The sequence below is a fragment of the Mustela erminea genome, chromosome 17 (assembly GCF_009829155.1).
Source record: "Mustela erminea isolate mMusErm1 chromosome 17, mMusErm1.Pri, whole genome shotgun sequence".
Taxonomy (NCBI): domain Eukaryota; kingdom Metazoa; phylum Chordata; class Mammalia; order Carnivora; family Mustelidae; genus Mustela; species Mustela erminea.
This window is the reverse complement of record NC_045630.1, coordinates 65,270,092-65,293,205: the sequence shown is the minus strand read 5'-3', so window position 1 is coordinate 65,293,205 and position 23,114 is coordinate 65,270,092. Positions and strand designations below refer to the sequence as shown.

At 56.2% G+C, this 23,114-nt stretch overlaps 4 protein-coding genes across 6 annotated transcripts; 3 read left to right on the top strand and 1 right to left on the bottom strand.

The window, feature by feature from the left end:
• Window positions 1-447: 447 nt before the first annotated feature.
• NDUFS2 (NADH:ubiquinone oxidoreductase core subunit S2) lies at window positions 448-10,068 on the top strand. Its single transcript, XM_032317974.1, has 14 exons — window positions 448-563; window positions 1,372-1,478; window positions 4,035-4,225; window positions 5,667-5,787; window positions 5,948-6,060; window positions 7,044-7,118; window positions 7,275-7,352; window positions 7,500-7,585; window positions 7,778-7,897; window positions 8,745-8,874; window positions 9,126-9,221; window positions 9,383-9,466; window positions 9,583-9,640; window positions 9,830-10,068. The coding sequence occupies exons 1-14, from the start codon at window positions 469-471 to the stop codon at window positions 9,865-9,867; spliced, it is 1,392 nt and encodes a 463-aa protein (XP_032173865.1). The 5' UTR covers window positions 448-468; the 3' UTR covers window positions 9,868-10,068.
• Window positions 10,069-10,617: 549 nt separating this feature from the next.
• FCER1G (Fc fragment of IgE receptor Ig) lies at window positions 10,618-13,798 on the top strand. Its single transcript, XM_032318012.1, has 5 exons — window positions 10,618-10,760; window positions 12,668-12,759; window positions 12,891-12,926; window positions 13,267-13,287; window positions 13,444-13,798. The coding sequence occupies exons 1-5, from the start codon at window positions 10,712-10,714 to the stop codon at window positions 13,504-13,506; spliced, it is 261 nt and encodes an 86-aa protein (XP_032173903.1). The 5' UTR covers window positions 10,618-10,711; the 3' UTR covers window positions 13,507-13,798.
• Window positions 13,799-13,892: 94 nt separating this feature from the next.
• On the top strand, window positions 13,893-23,098 carry TOMM40L (translocase of outer mitochondrial membrane 40 like). Of its 3 annotated transcripts, XM_032318003.1 has the most exons (11): window positions 13,893-15,024; window positions 19,662-19,788; window positions 20,005-20,255; window positions 20,546-20,613; window positions 20,901-20,993; window positions 21,328-21,429; window positions 21,583-21,688; window positions 21,835-21,957; window positions 22,073-22,149; window positions 22,360-22,462; window positions 22,604-23,098. In XM_032318003.1, the coding sequence occupies exons 3-11, from the start codon at window positions 20,141-20,143 to the stop codon at window positions 22,741-22,743; spliced, it is 927 nt and encodes a 308-aa protein (XP_032173894.1). In that variant the 5' UTR covers window positions 13,893-15,024; window positions 19,662-19,788; window positions 20,005-20,140; the 3' UTR covers window positions 22,744-23,098. The 3 variants fall into 3 exon arrangements, with proteins under 3 accessions (XP_032173894.1, XP_032173893.1, XP_032173895.1); XM_032318002.1 differs by lacking the exon at window positions 13,893-15,024 and having other exon boundaries at window positions 19,625-19,788; XM_032318004.1 differs by lacking the exon at window positions 13,893-15,024 and having other exon boundaries at window positions 19,626-19,788; window positions 20,105-20,255.
• On the bottom strand, window positions 15,735-17,104 carry APOA2 (apolipoprotein A2). The gene is made up of 4 exons (XM_032318011.1): window positions 17,086-17,104; window positions 16,857-16,932; window positions 16,462-16,594; window positions 15,735-15,942 (listed from the first exon to the last, which is right to left on the bottom strand). Exons 2-4 carry the CDS (start codon window positions 16,906-16,908, stop codon window positions 15,825-15,827), a joined length of 303 nt encoding a protein of 100 aa, XP_032173902.1. The 5' UTR covers window positions 16,909-16,932; window positions 17,086-17,104; the 3' UTR covers window positions 15,735-15,824.
• Window positions 23,099-23,114: the final 16 nt, after the last annotated feature.

The following is a 23,114-nucleotide window of genomic DNA, read 5'->3' as shown; positions in this document are numbered from 1 at the left end:
CTTTCGTTTTGGTTTGGCGGGCGCTCTCAGACCCGCCCCGCCGCGCTCGGGTCCCCGTTCGCGAGCCCGTTCGGGCCATCTGGAAATGAGCTGGCTCTGTCCGCTCCCAATCTTTTGGCAAAGCCTGGGGCTGGCTGTCCCGGGAGGGCCGGGCTCCGACGCCGCCACCCGGAGCGCGGCTCGGGCAGGGGGCGGGGAGCCGAGCGCCGGGCCCCGCGGGAGCCGCGACTTGCTCCGGCTCCCGCCTCGGCGAGTCCGCCACGAGCGGCGAGCACCGTGCGCGGCCGCCGCTCCGAGAGCGAGAGCGGAGCCTCGGCGCGGACCCCGGATGCTGTCGGCTCGTGGCGGCCGCGGCCCCGCCAGCTGCCAGGACGGCGGCCCCGTGGCGCCCATCCGCGGGACGCCGCCAGGGGGCGCGCGGGAGGCACTTCCGCCCGTTCTCCTTCCCGCAGTCCGCGGCGGGGCAAGATGGCGGCGCTGAGGGCTCTGCGCAGCCTCCGGGGCGTCGCGGCCCAGGCGCTGCGGCCCGGAGCCGGGGGCCGGCTGCCGGTGCAGCCCAGCAGGTGAGACTCCCGGCGGCCCTCGACGCGTAGCCCCCGACGCCAGGATTTCTGGGGTCCGGCGCCTCCGCGGGCCTTGTGACCCCCCTAGGAAAGAATGACCCAGGCCTGTGACCCCTCGCCCACGCCTGCTGTCCGGGGCTCCAGCATGCAGTGGCGTCCGCTCCGGCCGAGGGAGGGAAGAGGGGTGAAATCAGCTGGGGGGGGGGGTCCTGCTCCCGAACGTTAGTGATAGTGTCACCTTCCCCTTGTGCCCTGCTGCTCCCGAATGTCGTCATGGGTGGCGTGTAGCTGGTGAAGTCTCCTTAAACGAGAAGAGGGAAGCACTCCTGGAGTTCAAGGAGGAACACAAACGCAGATACCTTCCCCACGTGCCCCCCCCCCCCCACGCTGGTCCCCAGAACGACACTCAGGTCTCACCCGGGCTGAGCCAAGGAGTCATGCCCCTCCCCCCGCCCCTGCACCGGCACCGGCACCGCACACCTCTTCGTCTTGGGTTGCCCTTGAATACACACCTTGCTTGCATTCATAATGCCCCAGGTGGAAATAAGAATGCGGTGAGAAGTTGAAGGAGCTGGGACCCCCAGCCTTGCATGCGTGGGGGTGATGGGTGTAGGGATTTCAATAAGTTGTTAGTAGGAATGGAAATTCTGGAGTTCCAGCTTGTTCTGCTAAAGCTACACTGTGTGCCAGTGACTTGGCATTGGGGCATCCGCGGGACCCTTCCCTGGGTCCACCAGAGAGTGAACGGGGACACAGAAACCAACCACTGTTGAGGCCCTGTGTCTAGGATCTGTCTTTAACTCCACAGAGGTGCTCGGCAGTGGCAGCCAGATGTGGAGTGGGCAGAGCAGTTTGGGGGAGCTGTCATGTACCCCACCAAAGAAACCGCCCACTGGAAGCCTCCACCTTGGAATGGTGAGTTCCCAGAGCCCCTGCCCCGACTCACACCCAGCCTTGCCCTAAGCTGATTTCTGAGTGTTCTTGAACTCGATGGCAAGGCCAGTTTGGGCCCTTGTCCTTTTTGCTTCTTCCACCAGCACTTCAACACACAGTAACACCGATAATAGGGCAGGTGTTTGTCAGTAGAGAAGGAAAAGAAGAATGTTCCAGGAGAAAAAGAGTAGGTCCTCGTCAGCTTTTGGAGGTCCCTACCAGACTGATATTTTTAGCTTCAGCTTTTTCCAGAGGTTCAATGTATTTCCGTCTTCCTTTGGTAGAAAACGTGTTTTTTCCCAGTGGTACCCAAATGCAGTCTTCCAGACTATGAAGTATTTTTTCCCATTAAAAGTAGTTCTTCCTTGTGACTTTTTGATTTTGATCAGTGGTACCCACGTTTTCCTTAATTTCTCAGGAATGAAACATTTTAGTTACCTTTGGCTCTTTTTTTCTCTCTTGTCCTCCTTAAGTCCAAGAAGTCACCAAACCATGCAGATTCTTTTATAATGTTCCACATCGGACCATCTTGTCCTTTCTTGGTCAGATCTATTTTGTACTAGACCTTAGTTACTCAGGCGTCTCCTCACTGGGTTCCTGCCCCTGATCTGGTCCCCCGCCAGCTTTGCAGCACAGTGTAATCACCCCCATCTTCCCCAAACACCATTTTACCATGGCCTTCATTCTCTTGCTCAGAAACCTTCAGAAGAGTTTCCATTACTTTTCAAAAATCTAATAGTAACAGTGGCCGGGTATTTAACCACATACCCGTTTGATAGGCATTATTTCACCTAGTTCTCTCAACAACTCCATGAGAGTGAGACTAGTGTTATGCTACTCTTGAGAAAATCGTGGTGCAGGGAGATCAAAACTTGATCAAGGACACATACATGGCTTTGTACTTGGGTCCGTCTGACTCCAGAGCCCCTGGTGAAGAATTTTGGTTGAAAAGTTAAACTCTGGTTTCAGTTCTCTGCTCTCCCGTTTACCGGCGAATGAAGTGCCTGTTTCGTAGCATCACTGTAAGGGTTAAATGGGATCATAACCATCAGAACCAGTTAGTGTAGTGACCGGCCCATGGGAAGTCTGCTGTAAGTGTGGTTATTGATACCGATAATTGAAACACTAGCCCCTCCTGTCTGCCCACACTCATCTTCTGCTTCTTGGCACAGAAGGAGCTCCACAGAGACGTCCCTGTTCCCCAGGTTTGACCTTTGTTGATTGCATAGCGTGGGAAGGCTCTCCTGTCTACCTGTTTGAGTCATTCCCATGCCCTGTTTTTAAAGAACCTCCTCTCATCCTGCCTCCAAGTCTTCACAGCGTTCCTCTCTTCCTTTAAATTCTTGACAGCTGAGCCACTTATTTGGTAACTTGTACATTTGGCCTCTGTTACCCGTTCCTCCCACGGACTTATTTCCCAATTAAACTGTATGCTTTTTGAGGGTAAACGTTGCCATTCGGTAGTAGTCAGAATTAAGTGCACATTTCCTGATTGGTTGGGCATTCATCAGATAGATTTGGAGTGGATCGTTAGGGTTAAGAATGTGGACTGTGGAGCTGAACACGTTGAGATCAGTCCTGACTCTGCCACTTGCCTGCTCTCTGGGAAGTCATTTATTCTCTCTGGCTTCAGCTTCACCAATAAAATGAGGATAATAATAGTACCTACTACTCGTGTGGTTGTTAGGGGAATTAAGTTAATTAAAATCAGTGAAGGGCTTAGAGTAGTGCTTGGGACATAGTAAGGACTATATGAATGTTATTAGTACTGTCATCTTTATTTTCTTTTAAAGACTTATTTATTTGCATGCGTGCACGTGTGTGGGGGACGGGCAGAGGAAGAAAGAGAATTTTTTTTTTTTTTAAAGATTTTATTTACTTATCGGACAGACAGAGATCACAAGTAGACAGGCAGGCAGGCAGAGAGAGGAGGAAACAGGCTCCCTGCTGAGCAGAGAGCCCGACGTGAGGCTCGATCCCAGGATCTTGGGATCATGACCCGAGCTGAAGGCAGAGGCTTTAACCCACTGAACCACCCAGGCACCCCGAGAGAGAGAATCCTTACACAGACTCTGCAGAGTGCAGGCCCAACTCAGGGCTTGATCCCAGGACCCTGAGATCATGACCTGAGCCAAAAGCAAGAGTTAGCTGCTTGGGGCGCCTGGGTGGCTCAGTGGGTTAAAGCCTCTGCCTTTGGCTCAGGCTCCTGGGATCAAGCCCCGCATCGGGTTCTTTACTCAGCAGGGAACCTGCTCCCCACTCTCTTTCTTCCTGCCTCTCTGCCTACTTGTGATCTGTCAAATAAATAAATAAAATCTTAAAAAAAAAAAAAAAAGAGTTAGCTGCTTAACCAACTGGGGCACCCAGGGGCCCCAGTATTACCGTATTTAAAAAGGTATCTGGGAGACACGGAAAGAGGAAGGTTCATGCGTGGTCCCTCTTGTCAGGAAATTTAGATCTTCCTCCCCTTTTCCTGCTGTCTCTTGGGGGCTCTCTAGGGAATTACCATTTGGCTCTGAACTCTTTCCCACTTCTCAGATGTGGACCCTCCAAAGGACACAATGGTGACAAACCTGACCCTGAACTTTGGGCCGCAGCACCCAGCCGCCCACGGAGTCCTGCGGCTCGTGATGGAGCTGAGCGGGGAGATGGTGCGGAAGTGCGACCCCCACATTGGCCTGCTGCACCGAGGCACCGAGAAGCTCATTGAATACAAGACCTATCTGCAGGTGTGGGGGTGCGCGGGGGCCTGCTCACGGGCCCCGGGGATGCCTGGCGCTTTGCCAGTTCGTTGCCCCCAAAGCCCCAGGGGCGGAGGGCGTTGAGGACATGAGGACGGTCTTGGTTGGGAGATGGGGACGTGCCAGGGGCGTGTGACCGCAGTTCATCAGTCCATCCAGATGTGGTTTACCCAGCAGGAGTGTTTGGCAGCTGGAACACCCACAGCTTTGCTCCAGATGGCTTTTGGCTGGCCCCTTTACCCTTTCTCTAGTGCCTCAGTTTCCCTGCTCTTACATCGAGCTAGTACGTCAAAGCCGGTGTCCCCAGGGACAGGGGAAGCGGCAAGAGACGTCAGCTCCTTAGGAGTAACAGCCGATTCTTGTATCTTCCGGCGGTCCCTGGTCTGTTTTCCAAACACTCCGTGAGTCACAGTGACCGGTAGGGAGTTTGTGGCAGCGTGCCGTTTTGAGGAGAGCTCTGTGACCCGAGTGGTGAGGGTCAGATGGGAAGGAATTGGAGCAGGGACAGGCATCTGAAGTTTTTTCTTACTGTCACGAAGAAAGGTCTTGCTCACAGAGGGTGATGAGGGTAGGGTAGACGCGGCTGACGCAGACGTGATGGCTGCAGAGAGTCCAGGCAGGACTGGTGTCTGGTCCCGGAGTATGGAGCCGCAGCTTGCGGCGTTAACCCATGTCACAGTGACATCAGGGCAAGAACTGGCTGTCCCAAAGACGGGAGTCCCAGCCCCGCCTCCTTCCTGGAAGCTGAAGCCTGTTGGGCAGGCGGCTTGAGTAGCTTTCTTGGCATTCTGAGAAAGCACCATTTTCTCCCTGACTAGAAGCCAATGCAGCCCTTCTCAGGGCTCTGTCTTCCATCAGTCCCTCGCTCCCACCCGGTTACTGCTCAGACTGGTCACCTCTCTCCCTCACTGCCTCACAGGGGCCGTCTCGTGTGAGACGGACGCGGCCGAGGTGCTCTGGAGCAGCTCCCGCTGGCCCGCGAGGGCGGGTGTGGGGATTTGTGAGCCGTTGTTCAACAGCCGTGATCACAAGTTGTAAATTATGTGAGCTCACTATTTAATAAATTCTGTCAAGGGCCGAGGTAGGAAGTCCTCAGAGCTTATCCCTTTCTTACTTCCATTTGCTGTGCTCTGCGGTGCCGTCACTGGGTCCGCTTTGCAGAAGTACTGAGAGCGGGCCCCGCCGCGTGGATCTTCCCCGTGGAAACCGGCACACGCGGCACATCACGGTTCCCTCCCGCCCCTTCAGAGAGCTCGTTTGTAAACACTCCCCGCGTGTACAGCTGGCGGGAGGATGCTGCCTGCTTCGCTCTGGGGCCTGGAAGGCCTTAGGCAGCACGGACTCCGGAGCCAGCGGACAGCAGTGCACGCGCAGGCTGCTGGGGGCTCCTGGCCCCACACGGGTGACCCCGGTTCTTGCCTCTTCCCAGGCCCTTCCGTACTTTGACCGGCTGGACTACGTGTCCATGATGTGCAACGAGCAGGCCTACTCACTGGCCGTGGAGAAGCTGCTCAACATCCAGCCTCCGCCCCGGGCGCAGTGGATCCGAGGTAAAGCCGCAGCCCTGCCCGTGGCCCTCCCTGGCCATTGCCTGGCTTGGGATTATCAACCCCAAGCTTAGTACGCAGACCCCAGACTGCGCACAACCACCGTGTCGGCGTCGTTCCTCGGCTCCTATATCCTTCTCTCCTTGTCCCTCCCTGTGCGCAGTGCTGTTTGGAGAAATCACGCGGCTTTTGAACCACATTATGGCTGTGACAACCCATGCCCTGGACATTGGGGCCATGACCCCTTTCTTCTGGATGTTTGAAGAGAGGGAGAAGGTAAGAGAAGGAGGAGAGGATAGGCAGGGGGTACAAGAAATGGAGAAGGTTCTTGAAGGAGACAAAATTAAAAGGAGAGAGAACATAGAATAGTGAGAGGAAGGAGGTCTTCTTAACTTGGGTTGTGTTCTTTCTTTTTTTTTTTAAGCAGGCTCCTAGCTGAGCAGAGAGCCTTATTCCGGGCTCTATCCCAATACCCTGGGACCATGACCTGAGCTGAAGGCAGAGGCCTTAACCCACTGAGCCACCCAGGCACCCCTCTTTTTTAATTTTTATTTTTTTAAGATTTTTATTTATTGGAGCTCCTGGGCAGCTCAGTAGGTTAAGCCTCTACCTTTGACTCAGGTTATGGCCCCAGGCTCCTAGGATTGAGCCCCGTATCAGGCTCTCTGCTCAGTGGGGAGGCTGCTTCCCCCTCTTTCTCCATCTGCCTCTCTGTCTACTTGTGATCTCTCTCTCAAATAAATAAAATCTTTTTTTTTTTAAGATTTTGTTTATTTATTTGACAGAGAGTGAGATCACAAGTAGGTAGAGAGGCAGGCAGGCTCCTCCCTGCTGAGCAGAGAGCCCCATGTGGGGCTTGATCCCAGGACCATGAGACCGTGACCGGAGCCGAAGGCAGAAGCTTAACCTACTGAGCCACTTGGGGACTCCTAAATAAATAAAATCTTTAAAAAAAAAAAAAAAAAAAAAAAAGATTTTATTTATTTGTCAGAGAGCACAAGTAGGGGGAAGCAACAGGCAGAGGGAGAGAGAGAAGCAGAGCTTAATCCCTGGACCCTGAGATCATGACCTGAGCTGAAGGCAGATGTGCAGTTGACTGAGCCACCCAGGCGCCCCAAACTGGGGTTCTGTTCTTAAGGAACCCAGTGTTGTGAGGGGTTGGGTGGGCACCAGAAGGCAGGGGGCAGGGGGGTGGACCAGCACATTGTTGGATTTGGGGCCCAGGACTTTGTCACTAATTCCCAGTATGTCCTATCAAGATGTTTGAATTCTACGAGCGCGTGTCTGGGGCCCGGATGCATGCCGCCTACGTCCGCCCAGGAGGCGTGCACCAGGTGAGCCTGAGCCCCTGCCTTCCCTAACCTTCCAGCCGGCGCCTGTATCCCCTGTGGCCACTGGAGGGCAGTGTGGGCTGATGGAACCGCTGACCCTGTACGTTGGGCACGCAGAGGCGGAGTCCCGCTCACTACTCTTCTCCATTTGGCTCTTAGGACCTACCCCTTGGGCTTCTGGATGACATTTATGAGTTTTCTAAGAATTTCTCTCTTCGGGTTGATGAGTTGGAAGAGGTAAGATAGGAGCCAGGAGCTGGAGGGGAAAATCCCTCTCTTCCCCTCAAGAAAGGTTCATGGGGTCTTAGTCCTGGTTGTAAAGACGCCAGCGGCCTCTGACGGGTTTGAGGGCGAGCGTTCATGCCCGGTTTCCCCGACCAACAGATGCTGACGAACAACAGGATCTGGCGGAATCGGACAGTGGACATTGGGGTTGTGACTGCCGAAGATGCACTTAATTATGGGTTTAGGTGAGAGGAATGTGACTTCTGCGCCTGGGGGGGGTCCAGCCTGATACCTTGGTTTGGGGAAGGTGTGGCGCCGTCCGTGCCTTGCTCTGAGCCCAGACCCCGCGCCTGGAGGGAAAGGGGAGACTGAGGAAGAGAGAGCGCCTCCTTTCCTGGTTCGAGGAAAGGGACCCTTGTTCCTGTGTCGTTCTCCAGCGGAGTGATGCTCCGGGGCTCGGGCATCCAGTGGGACCTGCGGAAGACCCAGCCCTACGATGTTTATGACCAGGTGGACTTCGATGTCCCTATTGGCTCTCGAGGGGACTGCTATGATAGGTAAGGCCAGATCTTCTCCGCTCGTCTTCCAGCTGTTTTCTCCTGTATGGCTTTTTTCTTGGCTACTTTCTGTATTCCCGAATTTTCCAAAAGCTATTGGAGCTGTTGTGTCAAGCTAGGTGATTTTCTAAAGCCATCTTTTTTTACCCTCACTTAGCATCATCTCTTAGATGGAACTAGTTTGGGCTGCATTTTTGTAGCTGAGAAAGCTGAGGCCTAGATGTTCGAGATCAGCCTGGGGTTGTCCTGTTGGTGGTGGTTGAGACCAGAGTCCTCCCGACCCCGTGCTCTTTCCACTAAGCTCTAAGCTTCACATTCCATTCCTGAATAAGATTGGCTTCTGTTTTCTTTCTTTGTTTTTTTTTTTTAAGATTTTATTTATTTATTTGACAGAGATCACAAGTAGGCAGAGAGGCAGGCAGAGAGAGAGAGGAAGCAGGCTCCCCACTGAGCAGAGAGCCCCATGCGGGGCTCGATCCCAGGACCCTGAGACCATGACCTGAGCTGAAGGCAGAGGCTTAACTCACCGAGCCACCCAGGTGTCCCTTCTGTTTTCTTTTTGAGTCAATTTGACTCTCCCCCGTTCTAGAGTCCAAGAAGTGTCTAAGAGGGGAGGACCGCGGGACATGGGCCGAGAAGATCGGGAGGGCACTTGGGGCAGGAGCCACACCAGAGCCAGAAGACGAGAGGTTTTACCTGGGTGGCCAAGCCGGGCAGAGATGCCGCCCTAGGAGGAAAGAGGGAGGGAGCAAGTCAGCCAGTGCTCTGGGCCGGGGAAGGGATGCCTTGCCTCCTTCTCTGCCTCACGGCAGCTCCGACAGCCCCTCTCCTGCTCCGACCCCTTCAGGTACCTGTGTCGGGTGGAGGAGATGCGCCAGTCCCTTCGCATCATCTCGCAGTGTCTGAACAAGATGCCTCCCGGGGAGATCAAGGTCGATGATGCCAAAGTTTCTCCGCCTAAGCGAGCAGAGATGAAGGTTGGCTCGGGGGCTGAGAGAAGGGAGAAGGGCCCGCAGCGAGGGGGCAGTGTCCTCGGTTACACCCCACTTCTCAGTTTTCCTTTTTGAAAGAATTCACTGCGGGAGTCTTCACCTCCGAAGCTACCTCCGTTCACGGCATGGGTTTTAGTCTCCCCCCCGGGGGGGGGGGGCGGGAATTTCCCGCGCTGCGGGAGGGGCTGGGAGACACCGGGATCTGGCTCACTGCTGCTCGCTTCCCCTCTCCCCAGACTTCCATGGAGTCACTGATCCATCACTTCAAGCTGTACACGGAGGGCTACCAAGTCCCCCCGGGGGCCACGTACACTGCCATCGAGGCTCCTAAGGTGAGGAGAGCTGGGGACGGAACGGGCAGCCGGGGCACTGGGGGCTGGAGACAGGTGAGCCGTCGTCGGCGAGAGGGAGGACCTGCGGGAGAAGAGAGAGGCTTTGTTGGCAGAGAAAAGTCTTCCTGTTAACGGAGGCAGCCGACCTTCTTCTCGGACAGGGAGAGTTTGGGGTGTACCTCGTGTCCGATGGCAGCAGCCGCCCTTACCGGTGCAAGATCAAGGCTCCAGGTTTTGCCCACCTGGTAAGAACCAACCCCAGGGGTTCTCTCTCCACTGAACGAATCAGTCATTAGGGACCTCGGGTGGGATTCTGATGACCTTCTGCTCATCGCGCCGGACCCTGTCCCCATCCCTCCAGGCTGGTTTGGACAAGATGTCGAAGGGACACATGCTGGCGGATGTTGTTGCCATCATAGGTATGAGGCCTGTTGTGTGGCCGAGAGGCTGCAGATGAGGGGGTTTGGGGCTCTGACGGGGGCAGAGACTGAACACTTCTGGTCAGAGACTGTGGGCACAGACTCAGATCCTCGGTCTGCCGGGCACAGGAGCGAGTTCTGGATTTTTGGTGATACCACTTTTTTTCCCTCCTCCTGCTGATCTCTTAGGTACCCAAGATATTGTGTTTGGAGAAGTGGATCGGTGAGCCGGGGAACAGCGTCCGGTACCCCTGCCTGTCTGCTTCCTTCTCGGAGCCCAGCCATCCTGGAAAGGGGCTCTGTGCGTGTGTGTGTGTGCGTGTGTGTGCGCGCACACCTGCAGAAACTCAGCCATCAGGCTTTCTGTGCATGTACTAGAAAAGGAGGAATTAGAATAAAGTAGCCGCCTTCTGGCCCCTCTGCCCAAACCTCTGATGTGTCTTTCTCGGTATCTTCCCGTCTTTCGCTTTGTTGGAGAAGTTGAGAACGTGCGTTAACCCTACAGCTCTCTGTGAGTCTCCTCCGTTCTTGCCAGTTTTTCCTGTTCATCTCCACCCCCTTGTCTGACTCTTGGCCTTCCCACTTCTCCATTCCCCATTTCCTCTTTTCCCCACAGTTCCCCCCTCCCAGATTCGGCTGCCTCCACAAACTGGTAAATGTCTCCCATCAAGACGGGGGCAAAGTTCCATGCTGCAGGGAAAAGGCTCTGGTGGGGTCTCAGGGACATTGAAGGGACAGTTTCTTCCAGATGTGTCCGGACATGGGGTGACGGCCAGTTTAGATGGCCTTTCTCAGGCAGGGGTGTTCCGCAACCCCCCGCCCCAGCAACCCATTCCCTGGTGCCTGGGCCTTGGTCACCGAAGGACTGCGGCAGGAGAGCCCAGATCTAACTCCCTTAGTTGGCCCTTCCGGGAGCCGCCCGGGCTCTGGTGCAGGAAGGGGAAGGGGCCAAAGCTGGGGGAAGGCGGGGCAGGAAGGGGGGGAACTCTGTGGTCAGGGAGCCGCTGAGCACAGCTGCGCAGTGCCAGAGCGTCCGATCGCCGGCTCGCGGCCCTTCAGCCCCCGCCCAAGATGGTCCCTGCAGTGGTCTTGCTCCTGCTCCTCCTGGTTGAACAAGCAGGTGAGAGAGTGGGCGTGGGCCCACGGGCTGGGCCTAGGGTGAGAGCCAAGGGCTTGCGTCTGAGGGCCAAGGCAGGGGAAGACGGGAAAAGGCTGGCAGGTGGGCGCCGGGCTCAGATGGACCCTAAGACCTTGAGGATGGTCCCCTCTGGTCCCTGTCAGGGCACAAGAGTCCTAGTTCCCTGCTTTCACGTCTCCTCACTTTTTCAGGGTTGATCACGGGGAAGGCTTCAGTTGGGCAGGGGAGGTATGACATGAAAAGCCAGCCTGGGGAGAAGCTTCTTTTCCCATGATCAGCGTTTCCTGTGTGGTGCCTTTGGGCTGGCCCGCTGGGAGCTGATCTCAGACTGGGCGACGAATTCATAAAGCCCCCCTAGGAAAGAGGGAGCCTGTTGTGTCCGGCTTGGCAGTGAGACAAGGATGGTCAAAGTGGACCTGGTACCTGCTTCCAGGGGTCGTCACCAGCCCAGGCCACTCTGCCAACAGCTGCTGTGAGGGCCGGGGAGGCAGCTTGCAGTGCCCGGTTCTAGAGGCCTGAGCGCCAGCCAAGAAATGGAGACAGACCCGGGCAGGTCTCAGAGGCTCTGAGGCTCCAGGCACTCGGTTTCTACACTGTCGCTTCTGGCTGCCTGGGGCCTGGCTGTGTGTTTGCATTTTGACGGGGGTTGCAGCTGGGGGCTGGGGAGATGGGGGGGTTCGTGAACCTCCAGGGAGGTGGGAAATGGAAAGGGAGTCCGGCAGCCCAGCTGTGAGGTGGAGGGCAGGACTGGCAGGACTGGAGGTGCCAACCTGCTGCCACCAGGGGAGAAGAGCGGGGGCACCGAGGCAGAAAGGTCCGGACAGAAGCGCCGAAAGCAGAAAGCCTGGTTTTGAGCTCCGGCTCTGTCCCTGAGCCTTCTGGCCCTGAAGGAATTACTTAGCTTTTCCGAGCCTGCCGTTCATCCTTGGTAAAATGGCGATAATGATGTTTCCCCCCCCACCGACCCCCACCCGGTAGTTTTTCGATTTATGCAATGTTGTGGGAAAGAGCGTCGGCACCAGAAGTACCACCCAGCGTCGGCCACGTGCCGGTGAGCCCTTCAGAAAGGGACTCAGGGCAGACTGCGGCTGGGGCTCACAACCTATTTGATTTTTTAAGTTGCATAAAACTTCCTCTCCGGCCCAGAGTGAGTGAGTAACAGGGCAGAGTGCCTGGGGCTGGGATCGGGCTTGTGGTCATCCCCCACCCCCCCCCCCGGGGCCCGGGCAGAGCCTCTCCCCCCGCCGCGCGCCGTCCGGCCACCGGGATCCGTGAGGCCCAGGGAAGCAGACCCCTGTTCCATTTTTGCGCCCACTCTAGCGGGCCAGAGACCGGGCGGAGGCCCAGAGATGACCGATAACCGGGTCCTTGGCTCCCCCCGCTCGGTTCACATCCTTCCTGTCCAGCCCTCCGCCACAGGTCACAGGACCCGGCAGAGACACTCCTGTGGTTTCTTCAGTGAAATTTGTCGCTGCCTGTCCCTCACCCTACCCCTCTGGGCTGAGGTTTTGGTCTTCGCAGAGTGAACTCAAATGAGTCCCTTGAGGGCTGTGAAGTGCTCACTGGGGCCTGAGGAACCGACAGGGTGGAAAGCAGAGGCCTGGGGGCCCCGGGCGGGGGCGGGGAGGGCTGAGGGGGGCTCCCTCCTCGGCTCTCAGCGCCTGTAGGTTCCATCGCAGCAGGCAGAACACCCCACACTTCCTGTCCCAGCCCTGCCCCAGGGTGAGAGAGAAGGGGGAAATCCCAGAAAAATAGGATCCAGAGAGGAAGACCAAGTGTGTCTCCCGGGAGATTCCCCGCCAGGCCCGGTCCCACCTGCCGGTTCGGTCCTCCGAGCGCCGGAACCTCCCCGACGCCCCTGACCCTGAGGGCACCCTCTGTCCCCTCAGCCGCCCTGGGAGAGCCTCAGCTCTGCTATATCCTGGATGCCATCCTGTTTTTGTACGGTATCGTCCTCACCCTTCTCTACTGCCGACTTAAGGTAAGGCCGGGGGACGGGGCCGGCTTGGCTTTGAGGAGAGGGAATAACTGGGGATCCCCGTGAAGTTGGGCGTGGGGTGGGGCTGGGCCTCTACCTTCGCCCTTACCGATGACCTCTCTCCCCTGCTCCAGATCCAGGTGCGGAAGGCAGCCACAGCCAGCCACGAGGTATGGCCCCTTCCACGCCTGGGTGTCACTGCTACAGACTCCCACTGTCCAAGGTCGCCCCCCCCACCCCTGCGCACCCTGCCACCTAGCCAAGCCCCAAGTAAAATACTCAGCAGGTGATGAGGGAGAGCGGAGGGTGACCCTGAGTATGCGGCGTGTATGCGCATTTGTAGCCCTTCCGGCAAACGGGCATTCATGCCCCAGAGTCCTCACATGAGTGCCCTCTGGCCCCAGTGTCTGGCCAGTCCCAGGCACATACCTCGCTGGGTGGGGAAGAAGAGGCTGAGGGACCCTGAAGGAGGCGTGCGTGTCTAATGCCTTGTCCCTTTTGCTTCTGCAGAAATCAGACGGCATTTACACGGTGAGTGAACCTGCCTTCCCCCACCCCAGTCTGGGGAAGTCAACAGGAGAGAGTGGGTTTTCGTGTGATCTTTGAAAGACATAGGGTCTATAGGGGGCCCGACAGGGGGCCTGCAGTGTGCACAAGCCCTGACCATCCTCTGACCTTCACCTCCAGGGCCTGAGCACCCGGAACCAGGAGATGTACGAGACCCTGAAGCATGAGAAACCATCCCAGTAACTTGAGAATAGATGTCCCCGGCCACGTCCTTCCCTCCTCGCTCTCTTCCTAACCCCCATGGTTGACATGACATACGTCCCCCGCTAGTGCCCGCCGACCTTACCTCTGAAATGATGCTATGTCCCCCATGATTGGACACTGGTGGGTCTTCCTCCCCACCAGACTTCTGCTCAGACGCTAACCATTAACGTGTATATTCTGATCTCACTGCCGTTCCCCACCCCTCTCCTGTCTCCCACTCCCACTCAACAGCGGAAAGAGAGCATCACCAATAAAGCCGTCAGAATCTGGACTCTATTCGTCTATTTATCATATCTTTATCACATCATATCTTTATTCAGCCTCTACGAGGCGCTAGGCCGGGGACTGACCACGCCGTTTGGAGTAACGAGCTCCTGACCTCACAGAGCTCACGGTCTGGTAGACTTCAGGGCGAGGCTGCTTGGTCGAGGAGTGAAAGCTGCCTGTGGCTGGGCCAGGTATGAGACCGTCGGCCCCGGGTCCAGCGGCATGGAGCTGGACCAGGGAGCGCATGTCAGGTGTCCAGGCACGTTCAGAAACCGCGGAACCTAAGAAATGACGTCTGCACCCAGCTTGGCTTTCCGTGTGTGGCAACTGGACTGAGGTTGGGCCGTGGAGTAGCCTGGCTGTTCCACCCCAAACAGTGACCAATTCGGACCAGAGGGAGGGTCAGGGAACAGCGTGGGGACAGCGCACAGTAGGCACGCATCTGGACATTAGCGTAGCTGAGAGCAGATGGCGTGTTGAAGACTTGTGTGATGCTCCTGATGGAAGGGTTTATGGGAACTCGAGTTTTCAGTGGTTTCTGCGGGCAGGAGGAACCTCAGAGGGCCCGATGAGGGCTGGAGGTGGGAAAGGCAAAGGGGAACAAAAGGCCTCTGGATGGGAGACGAGCTCCACATGCCAGGGTGGGTGGCTAAGGAATCGCCCCGGGTCAGGTCCATGCCTGTCCTATTTCCTGCTCGGCCAGGAGCCGGGATTTCCTGTGGTATCTGCATCGCATCAGATGCCGCAGGTTCTACCTCCCAATTCTGCAGCCGCGGCAGAATGGGTCCTGAGTACCCACCCGAGCTGGGTAAGTCTTAGCCCTGCACAGCGACTGAAACCCTCCACTATGTTTCCCGCCTCTCTTGCACAGTTGTATCTGCTCGCCAACCCCGGGAGGAAGATCTGGCTCTTTGAAATTAATTAACCTGTTCAAGGGCATCTTGCAAGGGACAGACTGAGCTCTTTGTCCCCACACATCTTTCCGCATGAGAGAAAAACAGAAACTGGAGAAGAAAGGGAAGAATGTCACTATGCATGGTGAGGCCCTTGAAGGCCAGACGAAGACTGATACACGGAGGAAATTGGGAGCCCTGTCCGGTGCCTGGGAAGCAGTGATTTCAGATGAGCTCTGAGTGATGAGCCAGGGTCCAGAGGTAACTGCTTCAAGTGTGGAGTGGGAACCAAGTTACTGGAAAATGCCTCGTCTTCTTCGCGCCCCACGTTGGTATTGTGAGTCTCCCACATCAACCCAGCCTGATTTCCATCCCATTTTGATTTAGTCCAGGAGACCCGTCTGGCCCCGAGCTAACCGTCATGTCTGTGAGTTTCAGACCTGATCACCTGGCTGGTTCTATAAGGGGTGAGGTTCGAAATGGGTGTTCCCTAGCCAGGGGGTCTAGGTGAGAGATTTTAAATGGAAGGAGGGTTTGAGCACTTTTGGGGCAAGAAAAGCGAATTCTATCTTTTCTGTAGGATGGGGGGAAGCATGGTATTCCCCTGGCTCAGAAGGGAAGCCAGGGTCTCAGGTGACACCTCGGGGTTCATTTATGGGAAGCCTTTTCCTCTTCATAGAATGATCGAGAGGAAGTTCTGGAGGTGGGGGTGCCCTCCTTTTCTGTGACCTCCAGTAGTCTAGGGACTCGGTTTATGAAACTTTCCTGCCTTTCACTGTCCCTTGTGTAGTGCACAGGCTAAGCCTCTGTGCCAAGCAGATAGATCCCAGGCTCGGGAAAGATGATTTGGGCATGAAGAAGAATCATAGACACCACCCCCCTATTGTTTCCACCAGCTGTCGCTTCATCCCTCCCTTCATTCCGCACACCAAACCCCTCCCCTAGCAGGAGCAGGCCTCTTGGTCCTGCCCTCACTGATACCCGTTCCTCTCTCGGTCCTCCCAAGCACAAGGTTCACACCTGACTCCTTCAATATTTATTGTAGAAAACAAGGAGCATGTAGGGGAGAGCACTCTAGACTGGACCGGTGGGTGTTCTAGTGGCCAGCTGGGGATAGATGACCATGGTCTGGATGCCTCACTGGGTGACAGGCCGTTTTTTGAAGTCCATGAAATTGCTCAAGTAGTCGATCAGGTCAGCTCCGACCTTCTGGACCAGGGGCATTAGCTTCTCCTGTGTGTTCTCAAAATAAGCCCTGTGTAATCGAAGGATTAGTGGTCAGTGGGAGAGACCCTAGGCACTGGCAGGGGACTCACTGGTGCTGGGAGGTGAGACCCAGCTCCCCAGACTCTAGGGCCTGGGCCATCCTGTTAGGGTAACAGGAGGAGAGGCAAGCCCTCCATCCAGTAGAGGAACAGACCCTAGAGATAAAAATTTGAAGCCTAGTTCCCGCAGGCCCTATCTGTCCAAGAGGTCTGTGGGTCTACGACGTGGTGCAGGAATTCATCTCTCCAACTTAAACCTCATCCTCTCCAACCCCCACCCTCGAGCTCCAGCAATCTCCCAGCTTCCCTTCTTTCTCTCTAAAGCTCCCTGGGCCGCGATCCCCTTTCTTTCTTTTCTCTTCTCTTTTCTTTTTTTTAAAGATTTTATTTTTTAGCAATCTCTGCACCCAGTGTGGGGCCCAAACTCACAACCCGGAGATCAAGAGTCACACGCTCCACTGACCACACCAGCTGGGTGTGCTCCCCGAGCCCCTTTCACTGAGCCTTACTTGGCATGGGCCTGCAACTCTGGGTCCTTGACCTTCTCCACCAGGTTCTTGCCATAGGTGGCCACCATCTCGAAGTACTGAGAGATTAGGCTCTGCAGATCTGGCTCCTCCGCCTGTCTCCTAACAAGAGCCCCTGCGCATACATGCACACAACACACACAGAGCTCATCAGCTGGGTCCCCAACAGGGACCTGGCAGAAGGCCAGGTCTCTGTTGGTAGCCAGCCCCCACTCCCAGCCCCCTCTCCAAACAGGTTCCCAGCTCCAGGTCTTTGGAGGAGCTCTCTGAACCTTTGAGAGGGAGTGATCTTGCTCTTGCTAGGAGCACTGACAGATGGGAAGCCAGGAACCCTAGAACCTTCTCCTTCTTGGGACCCCTTTCCCTACGATACCCACCTTCAAGGTTACAGATGGCGAGGAGCAGCAGAGTCAGAGCAAGCAGCTTCATGGTGGTAACAGTGGGGATGGTGGCCTGGAAGCAGTTGGGAGTGCGGGAGGAATGAGTTTCAGCCCCTCTCCAGAGACTCCTACCTAGGTGCCCACTCTGACCCGTTTCGCTCCCTTCCCACAGTTAAAACCGTGTCCTCACTGGATCCTGGCCACACCACTCATTTCCTTACCCTACCTGGTCAGCGTCTCGGTCCTTGCTGTGTCTGGCCTGGCTGAGGAGATGGGGCTGTATACATTTCTGCTTCCCCACCCCCCTGTCAGGTGATAGGACTGTGGAAAGGCCCCATGGGACAGGGCCACTTTGGAGTAAACAAGTTGAAGAAATGGGGGAGGAGACGACAAGAATGTGGGAGATCATGGTGATGGAGGCGGGAGGCATGGGTGTGGGTCTTAGTGGGCGGAGGCCAAGGGGGCATTCTTCGGGCTTACTGACACTCGCTCCTTCGGGGTCTGGGGCTGGCACTCTTTGGATTTGAATGCTGCAGGAAGCAGGATTCCTAGTTTTCTTCCAGAAAGCCCTGACATGTCAAACCCTCAGCCCTTGGTAACTTTGTCCCACTGTGGCCAGATTTCATCTCCCAGCCCTACCCCCTTCACTGCAGCTTGGCAGAGAGGTATTGGGGAACAGAACAAAGGGGAAAGGAATGAAATCGGGGTCAGGGGGCAGGCGAACGAGGATTAGGAGAATGTTGGAGGCCACGGCACCGCAAGGTTGGAGTCGTGGATCAAACCAGGCCCTGACTTGTGTCTCCTTTAAAGTCCAGCCGCCTTGATAAGGGGTTAAGGACAGGAAAGTTGAGTAACACTGAGAAAGGGTCTGTGCTATGTGTCGCGCGCTTGCCTACGTGACTTCCCACACGCTCTCCCTATCGAAGGGAACAAATGTGGTCTGGGTCCTGAATTCTTCGTTGGTCCTTGTTGTTCCTGTACTTCCCATAATCCACTCCATGGTTGACTGTAACTTCTTGTAGCTAATGGCATTAGCTGTGATTACCTGGCATCACGAGATTTGTTTGTAGTTAATGTAAGACTTGTTATAGGAACTGACTAGATACTGATGTATTATTCCTTCTCTTGTGGTCTGCCTTATAAATGCTCGTAAGATGTGGAGTAAAATCAGCACTGTTGGACATCCTCCTCAGGGCTCCTCCTGCCCGCATCTCTTTGTCTCTTAATTTCTTTTCACCATCCTCTTACCCTCACGAATTGTCATGCCCGAGGCGACAGGAGAATAAGGGTTAGGGTCAGAGGGCAAGTGTGATTGAATCTGTCCTGCTTTCAGTTAATGTGTAATGAGATGAGGGAGAAAACACGAGAGCCCAGAATAACCCTCTTGAGTGCTGATAAACGTGTAGATCCTACCTCCAATAAAACAAATTCAGAAAGTAGCCTCTGCCTTTCCCTTCCCAAATGGTGGGCCCTGGCAAGAAAGGAAGTGAATGAGAGTCTTCTACCAAGGATAAGCGCTGAAGTTCCCTGGTCACTGGATTACCTGGTCATTCTAAGGTGATGGTCAGCCAGTGTGAGTCAACGGGGCCAGAGCATCCCTCTGACCGAGGCCCCAGCCCCAGCGCCAGCTCTGCCTGTGAGGGACGACAAAGGTACAACCCCCAAGCACAAGGCATTTGCGTGAAATCACCTAAACAGATACCTGAAGCATTTGTATCTTTTACCCTTTTGCCCTCAAAGTGTACATAGAACATTTTTTTTTAAACGATTTTATTTATTTGACAGAGAAAGAGACCCCATGTAGGAAGAGAGCAGGCAGAAGCAGGCCTCCTGCTGAGCAGAGAGCCTGATGTGGGGCTCAATCCCAGGACCCTGGGACCACGACCTGAGCCAAAGGTAGAGGCTTAACCCACTGAGTCACCCAAGCACTCCATACACAGAACATTCTTGAGAAACGGAGATGGGGGTGTGAGGGCTAGTGAGGGAAGTGACCCTGGGCCAAAAAAAATCTTACTCCATCTTCAGTTATTCCTCTGGAGTGCTTAGTATTTGAAGGACACCCCCATTGACTGTCCCTGGTTCTGGAATGGAGTGCGTTTGGGAGGCAGAGTCCATATTCCCAGATTTTATTTGCCTGAGCAATGACGGAAGGGTTAGTCAATGGGGGCAGTTGCTTCACCGAATCATCCTGCTAGAACGAAGGCTGCAAGTCCTGCTCCTCTACCCCAAACTCTCACCCACTCCCAATCCACCAAGAAACTAGAAGGTGAATTTGGAGAGGTGTAGACCTCCGCGTCTCCATGGGGAGGGCTGTACTTGCGAGTAGTACCCATCTGGAGGTTGTGTGCTGTGTACTGTGGGGGGGCTGTGAGAAGTCCCTAAGGGGTTCGAGGTAGGGGCACCTAGGAGCCATAAGAACCAGGGTTCCAACGCAGTATTCACAATCATTCCCTCTGCCACCCTTCACAAAACGGAGGCCTCCAGGCTGTCCCGCGAAAGGACTTGCATCAGCCCAAGCTCCAAGACGCTCCCTCTGTCGTCTAGGACGTTCCCAGCGTCTTCCCGACCTTCTTGAGGCCGGGCGACCTCAGGCCATCTACCAATCAAGCCCCGCCCGCCTCTGCAGTGCCTGGGTTGGAGCTCTCTGGACCCGACTCTGCCACTCCTTTGCTTCCTTCTCTCCCATTGGCCCCTGGGAGACGGAGGCAGGTTTTTTGTTTTTTTTTTTTTTAAACTCTTCTGGGCGGGGCCCAATCAAGGGAGGGTCGGGTCTTTGATGTCTTTTTTTTGCCCGGTTCCAAGATGGCGCTCATGACCACGCTGAGAATGCAGCGTGAAGCCGCAGTCCTGCCATTACTCAAGATGGCTGCCCCCATCAAGATGACCGGGGTGTGCCGGGGAAAAAGGGGCAGCATGATAGTCTGAGACGGTAAGGACTATTGCTTCATTGCCAGTCTCGCCTTGGGGTCTAGGAATGAAGAACGGGAAGACTGGGAAGCTGGGTGAGGTCTGTGATGGGAGCTAGGATTAGATAATGGGGGAAGGGACGGGGTGACAGGTGGGGTGAAGAATCAAAGATGGGACGGGAGTGTGCCTGGGGTTCAGTCTCCCCACCGGTGCCCTCTCCCTGCTCTTCCTGTTCCAGGTCTAGCATCGGACCATGTGGAAGTTTCTGGGACTGGGGAGTCGGATGATGGGGGGTGGGACCCGTGCGGGGTAGAGGGAGCAATAGCGTCCTTTCTCAGGCTAACCCCGGCCCCTCCCCTGTTCTCTGGACTGAAATGGGGAACACACTGGGCCTGGCACCGATGGGGGCTTTGCCCCGCCGGAGCCCCCGGCGAGAGGAGCCTCTGCCCAACCCTGGGAGCTTCGATGAGCTGCACCGGCTATGCAAAGGTGAGAACTTGGCATTTGGGTGTCTCACATTGAAGGGGCAGAGGAGGGGAGGGTCTCGAATGCTGGGTGTCCAGTGATGGGAGCAGGAAAGGGGAGAAGGCAGCTGGGGCATCCAGCCTCAGGGAGGATCAGGTGCCCACATGGAGTGGAACATTTCGTGGTAGGACTTGAAAGGAGGTCAGTTCCTCCAAAGTGCTTTCAATAGGATAGAAAGGGGAGACTACGTCTTGGGGTAGGGGTTCCTTGTCTGTGCTCATTCCTCCGCTTCCCCTCCCCTCCACCCCCTTCAGATGTGTTCCCAGCACAGATGGAGGGAGTGAAGCTCGTTGTCAACAAGGTTCTGAGCAGCCATTTCCAGGTGCTCCCACTTCTCTGGCCCTCCTTAAGATCCTCCCTGCCTATCTCTCCTCCTTGCCTTTGTACTCAAGCCTTCACCAGGCTCCGTGGGACGAATGAGGGAGGATGTGGGGCTCTCCTTACTTCCCTCGCCTGTGGGACTTGTTGCTTTTAGTTTCGGCGACCCTCTGTGTATGTTGGAATGTTGGGGATTCTTGCAAGGCCTTCTGGTGGGGAGGAGGAGAGGAGTGGAACGGGGTTGAGGTGGGTGGGAACATTTTCCTCCTCCACGGACTTCTCTTTCCTCAGGTGGCTCACACCGTGCACATGAGTGCCCTGGGCTTGCCCGGGTATCACCTCCATGCGGCCTATGCAGGAGACTGGCAACTGAGCCCCGCCGAGGTGAGTAGTCCTCACACCCGGGTCATCTCCCTAAAAGCCCACCCGGATCTCAGGTCTAGAGGAGGAGGAAAGCGGGTGTTATGGGGAAAAGCCCACCCAGGACTCGGGACTAGAGGAGGAGGAGTAGGAGTGTGTTACAGGGAAGAGAGTGCGGGGCACCTGCCTCTGTGTTTCCTCCGACGGGAGAGAGTGGGGGAAACGTTTGGGTGAGGAGCCGGAGCCTGTCTCTGTGGCTCCACTAGGGGGCGCTGGGTACTGCTAAAGAAACCCTGGCCGGTTGGACGGAAGCTGAGCGTGCCCCCAGCTCAGCCGAGCCGCGTACCCTCTTCAACAGGTGTTCCCCACTGTGGTGGGGGATATGGACAGCAGTGGCAGCCTCAACGCCCAGGTCCTGCTCCTCTTGGCAGAGCGGCTCCGAGCCAAGGCTGTCTTCCAGGTGACCCATGGTTCCTGCCGCCGTCCGCTGAAGCATTTCCCCTTTCTCCCTGAGTGTGCTGCGCTGGCGGGGGGGCTCCCAGGGCAGGAGCAGGGCTGGAGTGATCATGCGGGGTGGGAGGGGGAGGCTCTACTCCTTGTTCTGCCTACCCAGACTCAGCAAGCCAAGTTCCTGACGTGGCAGTTTGATGGCGAGTACCGGGGAGATGACTACACAGCCACTCTGACCCTAGGGAATCCTGACCTGATTGGGGAATCGGGTGAGGAACTGGGACGGGGTGCTTTGGATCTTGGCTGCTCACTTGCTGATGTTGGCTCTGTCTCCTCCTCCTCCGTACTGTTGAGGGATTAGAAAGTGCTTGGGCCTGGAGGCTGTCCCCGCGAATGTCTCCGTGTCTCCCCACAGTGATCATGGTGGCTCACTTCCTGCAGAGCCTCACCCATCGGCTGGTGCTGGGAGGAGAGCTAGTTTATCACCGGCGGCCAGGCGAGGAGGGCGCCATCCTGACACTGGCTGGAAAGTACTCGGGTACGGGGTGAGGGGGAATAGCGACAGGGAGGGCAGATGCTGAACTTGGTGGGGGTTCCTGGCCTGTGTCCTGCTACAGTAACGCTCCTTGTCTCCTGCGTTTTGGTTTTTACAGCGGTGCACTGGGTAGCCACACTGAATGTGGGGTCAGGTGGGGCCCATGCAAGCTATTACCACAGGGCAAACGACCAGGTGAGACTCCCGATGCCAATCCCCCACCCCAGCAAGCCAGTCGTGACCTTGTGCCCCTGCAGACCTCCACAGGCCCCACTGCCCTGGGATTCTTCCCACCCACGCCACACAGATGCTTCGCGCACGCATCCGTTCCGCCGAGCCCCGGTCAGGACTCCTCTGGTCCTCAGTGACACAGATCCTTCTCCCATCCTTGCGCGTGGTTCTCAGGTCCAGGTTGGAGTGGAATTTGAGGCCAACACAAGGCTACAAGACACAACCTTCTCCTTCGGTTACCACCTGACTCTGCCCCAGGCCAACATGGTGTTTAGAGGTGAGGGTTGCTAAGATGGCGTTGGGAGGGGCTGAGGGACTGGGGGGACAGAGGGAGGAGGCAAGCGTCCTTCTGACCTTGCTCCTGCCCCCCGTCTCTAAGCCTGTGAAATAACCTCGTGCGTATCCTATTCTCCAACAGGCTTGGTGGACAGTAACTGGTGTGTGGGTGCTGTGCTGGAGAAGAAGATGCCCCCCTTGCCCGTCACCCTGGCCCTTGGAGCCTTCCTCAACCACTGGCGCAACAGATTCCACTGTGGCTTCAGCATCACTGTGGGCTGAGGTGCTCCCAGGGCCTGCCCCTCACAGACGCTGGAACCTCCGAGGCAGGTGCCCTAGGGCCAGAGACTAGGCCCCCTCTCCAGAGCGCACCTTGCCGGGTGACCTCTGGGTCCCAGGAGCAGAGCAGGGGATAGGACCGTGCCCTCCTCAGAACTGGAGCCGCCACAGGGGCAGCTGCTGGGGCCATGGTGTGTGGCCCCCACCTCTGCCACCAGCTCCAAGGTCTTCTTCCCATGCTCTTGTGGCTCTGGACTAAGGGAGAAGGATTAAGGGGTGTGTCTGGCTGACTTTTCTCCCCTCATATCCCCCTTCTTCGTTTTCCTATCAATTAAAGCTCCTAGCTTCTTCCTCTTCAGAGCAGAACAGGCTGC

Excerpts from the sequence above, each read along its gene's own strand:
- NDUFS2 (XM_032317974.1), top strand. The coding sequence starts at position 469 with ATGGCGGCGCTGAGGGCTCTGCGCAGCCTCCGGGGCGTCGCGGCCCAG. Across the intron at positions 7,119-7,274 it reads GCCCAGGAGGCGTGCACCAG|GACCTACCCCTTGGGCTTCT; the intron begins GTGAGCCTGAGC and ends TTTGGCTCTTAG. Across the intron at positions 9,467-9,582 it reads CTCCAGGTTTTGCCCACCTG|GCTGGTTTGGACAAGATGTC; the intron begins GTAAGAACCAAC and ends CCATCCCTCCAG.
- FCER1G (XM_032318012.1), top strand. The coding sequence starts at position 10,712 with ATGGTCCCTGCAGTGGTCTTGCTCCTGCTCCTCCTGGTTGAACAAGCA. Across the intron at positions 10,761-12,667 it reads CCTCCTGGTTGAACAAGCAG|CCGCCCTGGGAGAGCCTCAG; the intron begins GTGAGAGAGTGG and ends CTGTCCCCTCAG. Across the intron at positions 12,927-13,266 it reads CAGCCACAGCCAGCCACGAG|AAATCAGACGGCATTTACAC; the intron begins GTATGGCCCCTT and ends TTGCTTCTGCAG.
- APOA2 (XM_032318011.1), bottom strand. The coding sequence starts at position 16,908 with ATGAAGCTGCTTGCTCTGACTCTGCTGCTCCTCGCCATCTGTAACCTT. Across the intron at positions 16,595-16,856 it reads CGCCATCTGTAACCTTGAAG|GGGCTCTTGTTAGGAGACAG; the intron begins GTGGGTATCGTA and ends ATGTATGCGCAG. Across the intron at positions 15,943-16,461 it reads GAGTTGCAGGCCCATGCCAA|GGCTTATTTTGAGAACACAC; the intron begins GTAAGGCTCAGT and ends TCGATTACACAG.
- TOMM40L (XM_032318003.1), top strand. The coding sequence starts at position 20,141 with ATGGGGAACACACTGGGCCTGGCACCGATGGGGGCTTTGCCCCGCCGG. Across the intron at positions 21,430-21,582 it reads GAGCCAAGGCTGTCTTCCAG|ACTCAGCAAGCCAAGTTCCT; the intron begins GTGACCCATGGT and ends CTGCCTACCCAG. Across the intron at positions 22,463-22,603 it reads GGCCAACATGGTGTTTAGAG|GCTTGGTGGACAGTAACTGG; the intron begins GTGAGGGTTGCT and ends ATTCTCCAACAG.